Consider the following 17,936-nt stretch of genomic DNA (forward strand, 5'->3'; position numbering starts at 1 on the left):
ATTCCATTGGCTATCAATAGCAAATAGAGATTTTACTGCACATTAAAAAATAATAATTATGAATAAAATAAAACTTTTGTTTATTTTAAAAATAAAAAAATATTTTTTTTAGTTTTATTTAACAATAAAATAAAAAAATTGGTTATCTTTCCACAAAGATCTACTAATCTACTAACAATCAATACTAAATAGAGATTTTACTGCACAATAGAAAAAAAAAAAAACAACAACTTGTTTTATTAAAGCAACCAGAATTTATTTTACTTAAATATCAGCCTGTTATCTTACTGCAGCTCTGCTCTACAGAGCTGGATACATTAAACACGCTGAGTGACAGCCTTCAGGATAATGACTTCCCGTCTTTCCTCCCATGGGACCGTTTTGTGGCACGGTTAATATATCCACCCCTTGCTCAGGGATCACTCTGTGGAATGACCGATTCATCAAGCCGTGTCCACAGGGGTCATTTAATCCTCGGTTCCTGTGTGAGCGCGTTGCTTGACAATCACACACGTCAAAGTAGGAAATATCAGGTTCCGGCAGAAGGACACTGGGAATATGGCTTTCAGTTATGGAAATCAGACTGGTCATAGAGTGAGATAAGAATTCTCCAGTGAGCACACACACTTCTCTTTAGGAACTGATTTCAGCCCTTCGCCGTTATCTCTGGACACACAGCTTTGAGCATTGAGTTTAATTTAATTAAAAATTGAAAAATTTACAGTGCTAAAGTGATTAGCAGCTGTGTGTTTTGGTCCATAGCTGAGTCGAATTTTTGGAGCCAGTGAGTCAGTTGGTCATCTTTATCTCTGCTAGAGTTTCTCTGGTCAACAGTAAGTGTAGAATTGAAAATGCCTGGGAGCAACGATGCAGAGGGCAAACAAGCCTGTGATGTATGAAATGTGTATAGAATCTGATCTTCTCATTTTAGGGAAACCCTCTAAGCATTCCCTGTTCATTCCCTGTTCTCTAAAGCATGTCATTAGTGCTACTGGTTATTTAAAGACCACTAGGGCAGTTTTAGCCTAGCGTAGGGGTTTTCAACCTGTGGTACCTGTCCAGGGTTTTTCATACTTCTAAAACTAAAGCAATTTATTTTTTACCCACAGGAGACACATTTGATTTGTCTCGCTGACCACACACACACACACACACACACACACATTTAATGTTATCCAGTTCAGTCTGAAAAAAGGACCGTTGGCTAGCAAAACTTAAAAATAGGGCTAACAGTGATGATAAATTGGTGACAAAAACAATGACTGCTGTTATAGGACGTGTGTGTGTGTGTGTGTGTGTGTGTGTGTGTGTCTTTAAGAGAGATGTATAGTGGGAGATGCTCTATTTACAGTATTGCTATAAGTGGGTCAGGTGAAGCAAAGCGTATGCACGTTCTTAGTTGGGTTGGGGGGGGGGGGGGCAGGTTCATGGTTGGCACATGGAAGGAGGCACATGTCCAAGTTGAGGTACTTGACTAGTATTTAGAAGGTCACCGGTTCAAGCCCCACCACTACAAGGTTGTTACAAGGCTGTCACAGTTGGGCCCTTGAGCAAGGCTCTTAAACCTCAATTGCTTTGACTGTCTACTGTCACAGTTTTGTAAGTCACTTTGGATAAACGTCAATCATGTTTAAGATCACTAGGTCTGATAAAGTAAAGGGGTATGTGTGTGACACCCGATAATGGATTGTCGCCCTGTCCAGTATGTAATCATGCTGTGCAGCTTGTGGCTCTGGATTGGCTCCAGACCCCTTAAAATTAATTCGTGATTTTAATATTCAGCAAACAGGTATGATAGATAATCATTTTATCCCTTGCTGCAAGATGTACTATAGCTCAATAATGTTATCATTAGAATTAGAAGTCTGTTCGTATAAGATTCAAAGCTCTGCAGTCTCATTTGTCATTATCTGCGTGTTTAGCATTTTTAAAGCAGCATTTGGCTTGACGTCTGTGACACCTTACTGACAGCTCGGCATCTATTTTGAAAACGCTTTATAGAACAGATGAGATCGGTTCAATGAATATTTCATCACAAGCAGTAAATTAACCAGTCATTCATCTGATCCGAGAGAAATGTTAGTCAGAGACTGTCTGAACTGCTCAGCCATAAATAATTGCTCTTCAGTCATTTTTGTGGGCTGGAAAGGAAAAATCAGTTTTGTGTGTTTATAAACCCTCATAAATGCGGTCACAGTGACTGGAACAGTATCGTTTATTCTAGTCTCCTATTCACCAGTTCCAGTCTCTTATTTTCTCTTTTGATTTCTCTGTCTCTATGTCTGTATGTCTATTCCCATCTGCAGTGAAAGGTTCTTTGTGAGGCTTAATAAGAACGGAGTGCCCAAGTCTCCCGAGAAGACTGAGACGCATTGTACGCTGTTTGTGGTGAGTGTTAAGAGTAGAAAACAATGCTGCTAATTGCACATAGGCAGAGCGTTCAGTGTTCTGTAACGGCACGCTCTTTATTAAAGCTGGCTCTGTTTTTAATTAGGACTTGGGGAGCAGTGACCTAAGGAAAGACGTCTATATTGTCGTGCACATCATTAGAATAGGTAAGTGTGCTCGTTTATTTACTGACAATTAGTGGTTTACTGCTGGATTTAATAAAAAAAAACTTTTTTGCGTTCTGTGATTACCATATACACTGACTAGGCATAACATGATGACCACTGACAGGTGAAGTGAATAACCTGTTAGTGGGTGGGATATATTAGGCACCAAGTGAACATTTTATCCTGTGTTAGAAGCAGGAAAAATGGGTGAGCGTAAGGATTTAAGGCAAGTTTGACAAGGGCCAAACTGTGATGGCTGGACGACTGGGTCAGAGCATCTTCAAAACAGCAGCTCTTGTGGGGTGTTCCTGGTCTGCAGTGGTCAGTATTTATGAAAAGTGCTCAAAGGAAGGAACAGTGGTAACCGGCGACAGGGTCATGGGTGGCCAAGGCTGGCCCGTGTGGTCCGATCCAACAGATGAGCTACTGTAGCTCAAATTGCTGAAATACTAATGCTGGTTTTGATAGAAAGGTGTCAGAATGCACAGTGATCGCAGGTTCAGGGCTGTGTTGCAGCAAAAGGGGGACCAACACATTATTAGGAGGGTGGTCATAATGTTATGCCTGATTGGTGTATGGTAATGTCACCATATTTTTTTTTGTACCTAGGAAATAGCACGCTTACTTACTTACGTTAACTCATTTACCATTTACTTACATGTACTTGAATGTCTAAAGTTAGTTGTTGAATTCCAACTAATACTTGTTTATATTTGGTTGAAGTTAAAGGTGTACATACACCTCTATGAGCCCTACCTAATTCACAGCCAGGAAAATTCATAAAATGAGCCGTTTCCCATGTAATATGCAATTTGCTGTTAAATTCAAACTTCACAGCAAGGTTTGTGTTTAGCGATTTATAATTTTTCATTCATGTAGCATTCAAGTGCCTCACCTTTACTGGTCAGTTTGCAATATGAGGTGTCCTAGCAATTCTATGTCAATTCAGTAAGCAATCACTTATGCGTAGTCCACACTACACGATTTTTGCCCTGATTTTCGCTCGCCGACTGGTCGCCGCTAGATGTGGCAGCTCGGAGGCAACTCCGCGTTCACTTGGGGATCGAAACTCTGCTCTCGATCGCTATGTGTAAACTGTTCAATGACTCGATCTGAGCGGCTCGCCGAACGACTCAAGACAGATATCTAGCATGTGAAATATCTGGTCCTGTCGGCGACTCAAAATGGTGTAGTTTGAAAGGCGTTGCGAGTGGCATTGAGTGCTATGTCGAACTACGGCCAATGAGAACGCAAGATACTGGGTGATGGGAAACCCGAGGGAGGAGTTGTAAAAATGTGGGACGGGCATAATATAGTTTCTATCAGAATACATCAGCACACACACAAGCTTTACAGTATTTGTGATCTTATCATCCACCCAAACCATAATACCAACAATGCATTGCAAAAAATATTTATTTACCTCCAACTCACTACAGAACAGAACAATCCCTGCTGGTCACATAGCCCAGTCCACTCAGATTTATTTACTTTTCGTACTTGCTTTTACGCTGCACATCAGCGCACAAACGACTTTGATCGCTCGCTTATTGTTGACGTAGTTTGGGACACCAGACAGACTCACCTGCGATTCCTCCCGGTGATAGATTGTGTAGTGTGTGACCCCCTATCGCCGATCAGTCGTGTAGTGTGAAAACCACAACGACTTAAAAGACTCCCGATTACAAGAGATCCAGTTGTGTAGTGTGAACTGTACAGCGACCTGAACGACTTGAAAGTCGTGTAGTGTGAACTTGGCATTAGTCAAAATGTCCAAGATGTCGAAGTGTAAAACTGCTACCCAGGAAAGTGAGTTTAGAAAACTCCCAACCAATTATGTGAGGGAGGGGTCGAAACACGAACGAATAAAATTTTCGAACATGAAGCCTCACACCGTCGCTGGATCTAGGTTCTAGGTTTACATTCAACTATTAAGGTAGGCTGTGCTGTGTATTGTAGCTTCCATTTACTCTAGGGTTATAGCGCATATTCCCGTGAAATGATGTAACATTGTACTTTGTTTAGGTCGTATGGGTACTGGCGAGAAGAAAAACATCTGCAGTGTACAGTACAGACGTCCATTTGGCTGCGCTGTGGTCAGCATCGCCGATCTTCTCACCGCCGACACCAAAGATGACCAGCTGCTGAAAGTCTACGCGTGAGTGCTGAAACATCACTGCTGCTCACTTGAAACTCCCACAACCTTCCCTTGCAGCATCAATCCTTTATTTTTAGCTTAATTTAATTAACCAAGGGAGCTGCGAATTTCATTTTGTTGGACCCTTGAGCAAGGCTCCTAACCCTTGATTGCTTGGACTGTATACTGTAAATTGCTTTGGATGCAAGAATCTGCAAAATGACAAAAATGTAAATGTAAAATGAAAGGAATCATTTATTTAGCCTCCATCCATTATGCAAACAGCCTATTGATCTCCCATATTAAACACAAAGCCACACAGTGACTGCTCACGACCTACTATTCCGTACAGACACGTTACCAGCCTGACCTACATTGTACTGGTATGGCAGGCAAATCTCTTTAACCTGTCCACACACACACAGAAACACGTTTTAGTGTGTATTCAGAGCATTGCACTACAGCTGTGTATAAAACATGAATGACCTGAATGTGTTTTAATTGCAGATGTAACACAGAGAGCGAGTGGAATCAAATCCACGACAACATTATTAAAAAAGTGAATTCTAGATACAACCTCTCAGGCTCCAACACTGGTAAGATCAACACTTTACTTCTTGTGTTTAAAAAAAAAAAGAGTAGCATTTAATTAAAGAGCATTACAGACTCACGTGTCACTCATCCACACTGATTTACTTTCAAGGGCAACTCACTGTACATCAGAATTAAGTTTCTACTTGAGAAATGAATGAATGAATATTAAAGTATGTAATTATACACTATGTGCCCAAAGGTATTTGGCCACCTGACCATGAGCTTGTTGGACATCCTGTTTCAAAACAAATATTATTAAAATAGAGTGACCCCTGTGTGACCTTTTCAGCTATAACAACAGCCACTCTTCTGTGAATGCTTCTCACAAGACTGTGGGAATTTGTGCCAATTTAGTCAAAAGAGCATTTGTATGGCTGGGCACAAATGTTGGTCAAAAAAGCCTCAATACTGGTGATTGGATTGGCTGGTCCGAGGCTGGGGGTGGCAGGAGGGGGTTCCTTATTATTGCTGCCATTACGAGCTGTTCTGGCTGGGAATAATGGAGATCGGTGCGCGACTCTCTGTAGAAAATACAGATTTCCATACGATTCTACCTCGTGCAGGTGAAAAGAAGGTGGTTGGCTACTGCACACATGTTGGAGGAGGTGTTTTTAGTGGTGCCCTTCTCGGTCAGGAGTGTAGGCCAGCAGCAGCAGGCCAAGCTAAATGTGATCGGGTAATTGGGTACAACTAGATTGGAAATAAAACTGTGGAAAATGCATAAAAAATAAATAATATTTTATATAAATAATATTAATTAATTAATTAATACTACTACTACTACTAATAATAATACGTATATAAATTATATAAATAATATTAATATTAAGTAATAATAATAATAATAATAATAATAATAATAATATAAAATACTGATGGTGAGATAAAAATGCAGCTTAGATATCTATTAATAATTATTATTGACAGAGTATCAAAAAGCATTTTGTTGTCATAAATAAGATTTTCAGATGAATCTAAGGTTAAACCAGAGGACTTTTTTATTGATCAGTTGAAACAAACTTAACAGGAGATGAAGCTTATATAGTCAGTAAATAGCCCCTATATATGGCCGGGATCAGGGCCGTAGCACCATATTTTGGGCCCTGGGCACAGTAGTTTGTCCCCTCTTCCTCCACTTACTACCTCCCCTGCCAAAACCTCCACTTGTTAGTTGCTGGGCTGCGGCTAACTTTGTTGGGTTATGACAGCAGAAGCATTGTCCGTTATGCTAAAAATAATTGCTTCCTGTGTATTTAATGATCACAAATATATCTTGTTAGCTAGCTAGCTTACATGACTATTATCACAGTGGTGTGTACGGCTAACGTCAAACTTTTACAGACACTTGTTAGACACATCAAGAGTCTTATGCAAAGTTTGATCAAGAGCTGTTAGTCATGACTAGACTAACAGCATTTGTTTTAGTGTAGTCTGTAGTGATGGGCTTTTTGTAGGAGTTGCTATGGAGTTTCTATCAGCAGTTTTTACTTAGAAAAGACTTTTCTTAACCCTCCCCTAGCAACAAAAAGAGCCATGAATGTTGTATGTTCATCAGCCTGCGCAGAATACCACAGCTCTTACAGCAGCCTAATTACTAAACTCTTTTTGTATTAAATTGATGTAAAACCAAGTATAAAGAGAATATGCAAAGACGGTCCAAAGCTGGCGGTGTGGACGTTGTGTGAGCAGAGATTAGTCTGGAAAATCTGACATGAGAATAATGTGAGAATTACTTCCTGCCGGGAATATAACCATGTTGTAAGCACAGGGTAAAATAACTAAATAAATTAAAAAAAAGTAAAAAAAATGTGACATACAACATTCATGGCTCTTTTTGTGCAAGGAAAGAATTTAATCACAGGGCATCACAGACTCACTCGTCACTCATTTACACTAATTTACAACCAAGGGAACTCACTGTACATCAGAATTAAGTTTCTACTGAGAGAAATGAATAAAAAAACTAAAAATGTAATATATATTAATATACACCGATCAGCCATAACATTAAAACCACCTCCTTGTTTCTACACTCACTGTCCATTTATCAGCTCCACTTACCATATAGAAGCACTTTGTAGTTCTACAATTACTGACTGTAGTCCATCTGTTTCTCTGCATACTTTGTTATCCCCTTTCATGCTGTTCTTCAATGGTCAGGACTCTCCCAGGACCACCACAGAGTAGGTATTATTTGGGTGGTGGATCATTCTTAGCACTGCAGTGACACTGACATGGTGGTGGTGTGTTAGTGTGTGTTGTGCTGGTATGAGTGGATAAGACACAGCAATGCTGCTGGAGTTTTTAAACACCTCACTGTCACTGCTGGACTGAGAATAGTCCACCAACCAAAAATATCCAGCCAACAGCGCCCTGTAGGCAGCGTCCTGTAACCACTGATGAAGGTCTAGAAGATGACCAACTCAAACAGCAGCAATAGATGAGCGATCGTCTCTGACTTAACATCTACAAGGTGGACCAACTAGGTAGAAGTGTCTAATAGAGTGGACAGTGAGTGGACACTGTATTTAAAGACTTCAGCAGCACTGCTGTGTCTGATCCACTCATACTAGCACAACACACACTAACACACCACCACAATGTCAGTGTCACTGCAGTGCTGAGAATGATCCACCATCTAAATAATATCTGCTCTGTAGTGGTCCTGTGGGGGTCCTGACCATTAAAGAACAGGGTGAAAGCAGGCTAAAAAGGTATGTAGAGAAACAGATGGACTACAGTCAGTAATTGTGGGACTTCAAAGTGGTCCTATATGGTAAGTTGAGCTGATAAAATGGAAAGTGAGTGTAGAAACAAAGAGGTGGTTTTAATGTTATGGCTGATCAGTGTATGTATTAATGTATGTCAATATACAGTACACAAAGCTATTTGGCCATCTTACCATGAGCTTGTTGTCTGTACAATCTGACGTCTCACGAAGAAAGTGGCACAAACTGTCACAAAATCTGAATATAAAATAACCAAAAGCAGTAATGTGCCAAACATACAATGGCATATTCAAAGCCATTTATTCAACAGCTTTATCTAAACTGATCTGCAGTGCCTGCCTGCCAACAATGCCAGCAATAATTCCCGGCAGTGTAGTGTTCCACAAAATCCCAAATCCCTGATTCATTATGACTAGAGATGGAATTGCAGCACAATGGGTGAAATATTTAATTTACTTTGGAATAAGTCAGGCTTTTTCAACCACCTACGTCATAGTATGTTGTAAATACCACAGCATCCAATGACGTTTCAAATAATTGTCTGCTTCATTTGTGGTAACTGAGGGAGGGAAACACTCACCAGCATGACAAAGCCCTCATGCACAAAGTAAGGTCATTAACTCCTCCACAAGAGCGGGGGCTGTTACAGATACTAAAGGAACAAACTCCATAATAATGCTGACCGTTTTAAATGTGACGTGGACATTGTGGCTGTGATATTCAGTCCTACCATAATATATGGGTTACGTTTATAGCAGTGCATTGTTGTTAAATCTTTAAGTATAGTTAATTAAGCATTTATGTTGTTCCAAGTTTTAAATGGTTCTTAGTGAGGACACTCGCCTCACAGCAAGAAGGTCCTGGATTTGATTCCCAGATGGAGTGGTCCGGGTCCTTTCTGTGTGTAATTTGCATGTTTTCCCCATGTCTGTGTGGGTTTCCTCCGGGAGCTTCGATTTCCTTCTACAGTCCAAACACATGCAGTAAGGTGAATTGAAGATACAAAATTGTCCATGACTAGGTTTGATATTACACTCATGAATCTTAACCAGTTGTGTAAAACATGATGTTAAAATCCTAATTAATAAATAAATATATGGGTTATGTTTATAGCAGTGCATGGTTGTTAAATGTCCTAGTATACTTAACAAAGACTTTATGTGGTTCCAAGTTTTAAATGGTTCTTAGTGAGGACATTTTTGATTGGTTAATCAGTTGAAACAAACCTAATATAATAGGAGATTAAGCTTGTATAGCTAATAAATAACCCCTATATATTGTAAGGAATAGGAGCGTTATATACACTGATCAGCCATAACATTAAAACCACCTCCTTGTTTCAACACTTACTGTCCATTTTATCAGCTCCATATAGAAGCAATTTGTGGTTCTACAATTACTGATTGTAGTCCATCTGTTTTTCTGCATGCTTTGTTAGCCCCCTTTCATGCTGTTCTTCAATGGTCAGGTCTCTCCCAGGACCACTACAGAGCAGGTATTATTTGGGTGGTGGATCATTCTCAGCACTGCAGTGACACTAATCAAGTGGTGTGTTAGTGTGTGTTGTGCTGGTATGAGTGGATAAGACACAGCAGCGCTGATGGAGTTTTTAAACACCTCACTGTCACTGCTGGACTGAGAATAGTCCACCAACCAAAAATATCCAGCCAATAGCACCCTGTGGGCAGCGTCCTGTGACCATCTAGAAGATGACCAACTCAAACAGCAGCAATAGATGAGCGATCGTCTCCGACTTTACATCTGCAAGGTGGACCAACTAGGTAGGCGTGTCTAATAGAGTGGACAGTGAGTGGACACGGTGTCTGATCCACTCATACCAGCACAACACACACTAACACACCACCACCATGTCAGTTTCACTGCAGGGCTGAGAATGAGCCACTACCCAAATAATACCTGCTCTGTGGTGGTCCTGTGGGGGTCCTGACCATTGAAGAACATTGAAAAACTGATGAATCCTGTGTAACAAGTGACTGTGTAACCTGTCTTGTCATAAAAATACTAATAAAATAAATACAGTTTCTTTGTTTGTAAGCATAAATGTACAGCACATACTGTATATTGTTTTGTGTCGTTATGTACTATTTTTATATTTATTTCCTGTGTTGTCGTTTTTGTTGTTTATATTTCACAATTGTTTAACCTCTTAAATAATTAAGAAATGATAAAAAAACACACATAAAAACAATTCTTTCTTGTAGTGTTAAAATTGTCTGTGATACGTCTACGATTCAGAAGACACAGCCGTGCTGTTTTACACATTAACTGCTGTGGCAGCACATTGCTAAAATTGTTCAGCATTACCTCACAGAGTCGCTGCTCTAAAAGAGAAGTAAAACTAAATGAGTTTACGGCTCTTCAATACACATAACTTAAAATAGAACTAGACCTAGCCTGCTCTTTATCTTAACAACATTATATTAACAGTAAAGTTGCAAAGCTGGAGCTTCATGAAATGGGGGAAGGGGGGTGTTATGGCATAAAATATCATAGACTGACTAAAACACAGTGAAACAATGTTATGGGACATGGATGGATGGATGGATAGATAGGAAATCTTCACATCAGTATCCCCCCCCAAAAACTGCTTAAATTCTTGGAATCACTTGCATTCTGGTCTTTGTAATACATTGTTGTATTTTTTAATACAACAACTCCAAACATAACTCAAAATATAATATAATATATAAATATATATAAATGCTGATAAAGCTCAATACCCCAAAAACGATGGCAACAATGTATATGTACAAGATGCCGCATAGGACACACCGACCTGACCCATACACACCTGCTAAAAGGAAATCAGGCCCCCACTTCCCCTGTGTAAATCAAGAACACAATTTAACACTACAAATGACTACAAGGAAATCTTCACATCAGCACACCCCCTCCCCTAAAAAAACAAAACAAAACCAAAATTTTTTTGAATTGATTGCAATTACAAACACCATTTAAGTATAAGACCCTCACAGTCACACAAACACTTTTGATCACCATATGAACATTAAAAAAATGGACCCACCACATTGATGTTTACATAATCTATTAGTTAGGCATGATAATAGCCATTGCAGCTGACATGGCATTAAGAATTAAACAAACAAACACACTTGCGTGGCCTAGCCAGTCTCTTGCCGTGAATCCTAATAAAACTGTATAAAGGGTTTCAAAATGTTGTTTTAAAAAATGAAGAGACCTTCTTAACCTGAGAGAATTAGGGCCAATTTGCCAAGAAGAATTGGATAAAGTTTTAACAGTGCTAAAAGAAATGTAGACGTCATAATTGCCAGTAATAAAAGTACTAATTTAGTTAATTTGTTATTTCTGAATACTTTTTTTTCACGTCATTTATTTTAAGTGTGTCTTTGTCTGGGCTGTATATAACTGGAACAGACTGCCAGGAGATATTAGATGTTCCTCAAATGTACAAATGTTTAAATCCAGGTTAAAAACGTTTCTTTTTTCTTGTACCTATGATTGAGCTCTACGTTTTTGCTATTATTTAAGGGGAGTCTGTGTGGCTCCAGGGTCTGTGTGGCCCAAGGTCCGTGTGGCCTATTTTTATTATTATTTAAGGGGGAGTCTGTGTGGCTTTCTAGTTCTAGATCTCAGTAATGTGTTAATGCTTTAAATTTTTTTCCTTATGTAAAGCACTTTGAATTGCCACTGTGTGTGAAAGGTGCTATACAAATAAACTTGCCTTATCTTGCCTTTACATACATAAATTTTGTATAAAAATAAAAGAAGTTAAATACTTGTTAACCCCTCAATATTCCTCCCACCAACTCTCCTGGGTGCATGTGCGTGTGCATTTTAAATCAGTTTAATGTACGAAATTGTAATGAGGAACGTTTATTATCATCGCAGGCCTGGCAGTGACTTTGCAGTTACTCCACGGGGACATTGAGCAGTTACGGAGGGAGTACATGGCCGTTTTCAGCCGAGGAGTGTCCATCACTAGAAAACTGGGCTTCTCTGATGTCATCATGCCAGGTAAGGCATGCCTACTTTTCTCTTCCAAGCAGTTTTTATTTTTGTTGATTATTTTCTTTTTAGATGTATCACCTGTTTGGGATGATGAAGACTTGGAATAGAGACCGGTAGCCAGTCAAAATGCTACTCATGCACGTATATCAAATGACCACACAGATCTTGCTCTGATCATGTGTGACATTTTGTGTAGCTTACTGTAAGGGTGTCTGTAATACATCAGTATTGGGTATCAACTGGCGCTTTGAGCTGTTATTGCAGTTATACACCGATCAGCCATAACATTAAAACCACCTCCTTGTTTCTACACTCACTGTCCATTTTATCAGCTCCACTTACCATATAGAAGCACTTTGTAGTTCGACAATTACTGACTGTAGTCCATCTGTTTCTCTACATACGTTTAAGCCTGCTTTCACCCTGTTCTTCAATGGTCAGGACCCCCACAGAACCACTACAGAGCAGGTATTATTTAGGTGGCAGATCATTCTCAGCACTGCAGTGACACTGACATGGTGGTGGTGTGTTAGTGTGTGTTGTGCTGGTATGAGTGGATCAGACACAGCAGCGCTAATGAAGTTTTTAAACATCTCACTGTCTCTGCTGGACTGAGAATAGTCCACCAACCAAAAATATCCAGCCAACAGCGCCCCGTGGGCAGCGTCCTGTGACCACTGATGTAGGTCTAGAAGATGACCAACTCAAACAGCAGCAATAGATGAGCGATCGTCTCTGACTTGACATCTACAAGGTGGACCAACTACGTAGGAGTTTCTAATAGAGTAGACAGTGAGTCTGATCCACTCATACCAGCACAACACACACTAACACACCACCACCATGTCAGTGTCACTGCAGTGCTGAGAATGACCCACCACCCAAATAATACCTGCTCTGTAGTGGTCCTGTGACCATTGAAAAACAGGGTGAAAGCAGGCTAAAAAGTATGTAGAGAAATAGATGGACTACAGTCAGTAATTGCAGAACTACAAAGTCCCTCTATATGGTAAGTGGAGCTAATAAAATAGACAGTGAGTGTAGAAACAAGGGGGTGGTCATAATGTTGTGCCTGATCGGTGTATGTTTACCCAGTAATCCTGCTACAGGTTTGTGTCTCTAGTTTAGAACAGGGCAGGACATTGTCAGTGGTTCGGTGTTTATAACAATCAGCTAAACCACTCATCTAGCTCAGTTCTAGAACCTTCAGTTGGTTATTTTCTAAGAGCTGATAAATGATTTTACACACACAGTTTTACATAAACAGCTTTGAGTATAAATTGTTCATCGAAGCACAATTACAGTCACTAGAACTCACTGTATATTTTCACTTTTATTAGAAAATAATTAAACTGCAGTTTAACACAGTTAGGATTTAGGTTTTGTTAATACAGAAACATGCGTATTAGGTTTAGTTATTTTTGGAAGCATTAAGTCATTACAGGGTATTAAAAACTAAATAAAAATAAATTACAAAAATAAATCACAATAAAATGATTCTTTGTGAATCATGAATCATTTTTGGAAGGCCCTGTTCAGACAGGTTTATTATAAGTCATTTTTTAAATTCTGTCATTTTTGTTCTGAAAGTATCTCACAAGTACAGATCACACCTTCAACTGTTGGTATGATTATGATGGATAGTTTTTTGGGTCTGTTAAGAAAGAGAGAGAATTCTAGGCTAAAGTTCAGAAACTTTGGGTCACTGTTCAGCGAGTCTTGCGTTTGCACCAGGTAGGCTTGATGTGGGCAGCTGAAAGAAGGCAGAAGAGGTCGGTTCAAAACTGTGACGAAGAACAGAAGGAAGTGATGGGTGTATACACTAAAGGTTATTAGTACTGTGGGAGATTTTTCAGTGCTCTTTCTCTTAAACTCAAGGTATTTCATAATTAAATATATGGCTATTTTAAGAGTGCATCATATTGCGCTCCCTCCAACCTATTGCGCTCCCTCCAATGCATGCACAGTCCACTGACCCCTTCTTATTCGTCCAAACTTTGACACCTTCACACGTAGTCTTGAGCACAGAGTGCTGATCTCCACGTTCCTTCACTTCTGTACAGGCGTCTCGGGCTACTAACCAGGGTCCTTGCACAGTGTTGAAGACCCTACCCCCTTTTTTTTGTCTGGTCTTTTCTCACCCAGCTGACTAGTGGCCAGTTTGTTCTCCCCGTGTCTGTGTGGGTTTACTCCGGGTGCTCCGGTTTTTTCCAACAGTCCAAAGACATGCAAATGAGGTGAATTGGAGACACTTAATTGTCCATGACTGTGTTTGATATAACCTTGTGTCACCTGATAAACCTTGTGCAATGAGTAACTACCGTTCCTGTAGTAACCATAGTGTTAAACATTACGACGTTCCAATCCTAATAAAACAAACAAACTAGTGGCCAGTTTTGTCTGCAGTTGTGCCTGCTAGGGGGCGCCCAGCCTACCGGTAACAGAGCTGAGATTCGAACTCAGAAAGTCCATTATCCCAGTTGAATATCTAGTCGACAGCGACTAGACTGTTCTTTCCCATTTTCCTCCAATTTCCCTCCCAATCTAGTTATATCTAATCACCCTATTGCATTACGCTTCCTCTGTACTGATGTTGATCTCCACCCTGGTTGAGGAAAGCCGTGACTATCACGCGCCTCCTCCGACACGTGTGCAGTAGCCGGCTGCATCTTTTTACCTGCACAAGGCGAGTTCATATGCGGATCAGCTTTGTGTACGGAGAGCCACACCCCGATCAACACATTATCCCTCGTCTCTGTGCAGGCGCCATCAATCAGCCAACAGAGGTCGTAATTGCATCAGTTATGAGGTCCCTTCCGGCACCCACCCTGTATGAACAACAGCCAATTATTGTTCATGTAGGCGCCCAGCCTGCTGGATGGCAGGTGTGCTAGTGTGTTTTATCGCTGCGCCGCCTGAGCACCCTCTTTTCAGATTCTTGAACACGTGTGAAGAACCTAAAAAGAAGTCTGATTTTGAAATGTCAGCTCTGGTGTGCTAGTGTGTTTTACCGCTGCGCCGCATGAGCGCCTTCTTTTCAGACGTTTCAAGAACCTAAAAAGAAGTCTGATTGCCTTTAACTTAGACAAATTTGCTCTTCAAATTTAGTTAATTTAGTTCAAGACCAAATTAGCTTAAGTTTGTTTTAGAAAAGCATAAGCTAATTAACCACAAATTTATGACCTCAATTACCAATCTGTACTAAAGTTGGCAGTAATTCTGGAGCTGATCGTTTGTAAACCAGACCCTGTTTATATTGTTTCTAGATGGCTAGCTAGCTAAATAGGACCTGTATTTTTATTCAGTTGCTCGAGGGGAGGTGATGTCAGTTTACATGGTTGTACGTTTGTGGGTGTGCGTGTTCTTCTCACATTAGGACGTGTCGGCCCTTTATTTAACATTTCCAGTAAACTTACTGTGTTTAACTGTTGCCACAGCAACGGTTGGTATGGCAGTGAATCTTTCTAGAGTCTGCTTTGATGGTCAACCTCAGTCAGCAGGAGATTAGAGGACACTGAACAAACACCCACATGCACATACACACTCGCTCAGTGCTGCGGCTAAACCAGCGGAAATGTTTCTATACAGAAGCTCTGTTGCCTCATTGGGCTGCTTCTCCAAAAGCTATTTATAAAAGTTGCTTCCACACGTCTTTGTGCTCTCCAGTACTAAAGTTTAACCCTCTCTTTAATCCTAGTTCTTAAAACAAGCCTCCTCGTTCTATCATTACTTCCCCTTTAGAGCAGCATGCCTTTGTCTCAATGATATATTATACACATGCATGTTTACGCAGGTATTAACAGGCAGTTTATTAAGTCTGTGTTGTTTGTAAAAGCACCCTGAGTCAAATGTTAGCTGCCATTGCAATTCACTGGGGTCTAGACTAGGGCTGGCTCGATACCACTTTTTTATGTCTGATACTGCAAATTGACTGATACCTGCACAAGGCGAGTTCATATGCGGATCAGCTTTGTGTACGGAGAGCCACACCCCGATCAACACATTATCCCTCGTCTCTGTGCAGACGCCATCAATTAGCCAACAGAGGTCGTAATTGCATCAGTTATGAGGTCCCTTCCGGCACCCACCCTGTATGAACAACAGCCAATTATTGTTCATGTAGGCGCCCAGCCTGCTGGATGGCAGGTGTGCTAGTGTGTTTTATCGCTGCGCCGCCTGAGCGCCCTCTTTTCAGATTCTTGAAGACGTTTGAAGAACCTAAAAAAAAGTCTGATTTTGAAATGTCAGCTCTGGTGTGCTAGTGTGTTTTACCGCTGCACCGCATGAGCGCCTTCTTTTCAGACGTTTCAAGAACCTTTGTCTCAATGATATATTATACACATGCATGTTTACGCAGGTATTAACAGGCAGTTTATTAAGTCTGTGTTGTTTGTAAAAGCACCCTGAGTCAAATGTTAGCTGCCATTGCAATTCACTGGGGTCTAGACTAGGGCTGGCTCGATACCACTTTTTTATGTCTGATACTGCAAATTGACTATCTGCCGATACCGATACCAATCCTATACCGTCATTTCTCCTCTCAAACAACTAAGCAGTAATAATACGTCTCAGTGCACCATGGTTAAACTAGCTATCTAAAGAACAATGCTCAGACTGTGAAACAAATATTCTAAAGGAATAAATACAGAACCTACAACATCACACTTCTGCAAAACTGCTGTTTTTATTGTAACTTTTACACACAGAAAATTTAGCAGCATTTTTGGCTTGTTTAACAAAAGTGTCTACAATTGGAAGATGTGGATGTCAGTCAAACGCTATGGACCAATTAGAATTGACGCAGAGTTACAGTGTTTTTTTCGTTAAAGTTCTGTCACGTTTTTAGATTATTAAAAACCAAACTGCGCTTATTAAAAACCCTGCTGGATCTTGAAGAGGACGTCTGTGGCTAAACCGGAAACGGTGTAGTTTGTTTTATTTTATAACACTAATGGATTAATCGCTGAGGATGTGAGAGATCTCCAAGCCCGGACAAGACCGATATCCAAGTCAGATTTATCATTTATAAAGCGATTTATATTGTGTTTAAACCGTGTTTTTAGATGTGGCAGTAGTAGATGATTTATTAAAATGCTAAAATTTTAAGTAGATCAGTGTGTTTTAATTTCTGAATGGCTGTTGCGGATGAGTTGTAGATCAGTGGTTATATAAACGTGTATATAAATATAAAGAGTGGCAATAAACGACACTTGTCATGTAATGTTAATTACATATATATTGTCTGGCCCTTTAAGAATGTTAATTTTACAATGCTAGGGTACAGGGAGCGAGTGTGTAGGGAAGGGATTATCGGCTGTGCTATGTTGTTCTGTGTTTGCACTGAGCGTTTGTGACATTAAAGTAGCGTTCTCGTGAAACCCCACTCGAATGTTTGAACATGAACATTGAACATTGAATTATTTTATAACACTCTGTTAGAACGTATCTTCATGTGTTATTTGCTTTACACACAAACAATGGAATTATTTACAGTGTTATTTACATTACAGTATTGGATCGTATTACACATTTTTTTCCTTCCGATATCCGATTTGGGCCAATATCGGACTGATACAGCGTATCGGATTGGTGCCAGCCCTAGTCTAGACCTAGTACAGTGTTGGTTTATTTTTTGAGGGTTAAAGAAATACTGAGACTAATAATTCATTGCATGCATACAGTATAGAAACAACAATATAACACATATAAAACTATATGTTCTGATATCTAAATACAGTAATGTCTGTACTCTAACACAGCACCAGGTCATTTAATGCATATACATAATATGCAAAGAGGAACTTAAACTAGTACATGCCTGGTATTTCATTCTATTTTGCCATTTCCCCCCTTTTTCCTCCCAGTCTAGTCCAGTTCTCCCTTCATTGCTGTAGACCCCCACCCTGATCA

General features: G+C 40.0%; 1 protein-coding gene across 1 annotated transcript in view; it reads left to right on the forward strand.

Moving 5' to 3' along the window:
• Positions 1-17,936, forward strand: part of dock4b (dedicator of cytokinesis 4b) — a 222,192-nt gene that overhangs the window by 84,640 nt on the left and 119,616 nt on the right. The window contains exons 9-13 of the mRNA XM_062996182.1: positions 2,307-2,388; positions 2,495-2,555; positions 4,581-4,713; positions 5,200-5,288; positions 11,907-12,032. Coding sequence (XP_062852252.1) covers positions 2,307-2,388; positions 2,495-2,555; positions 4,581-4,713; positions 5,200-5,288; positions 11,907-12,032 — 491 coding nt within the window. The remainder of the gene's footprint in view (positions 1-2,306; positions 2,389-2,494; positions 2,556-4,580; positions 4,714-5,199; positions 5,289-11,906; positions 12,033-17,936) is intronic.

This window comes from Trichomycterus rosablanca, chromosome 1 (genome assembly GCF_030014385.1).
Source record: "Trichomycterus rosablanca isolate fTriRos1 chromosome 1, fTriRos1.hap1, whole genome shotgun sequence".
Lineage (NCBI taxonomy): Eukaryota > Metazoa > Chordata > Actinopteri > Siluriformes > Trichomycteridae > Trichomycterus > Trichomycterus rosablanca.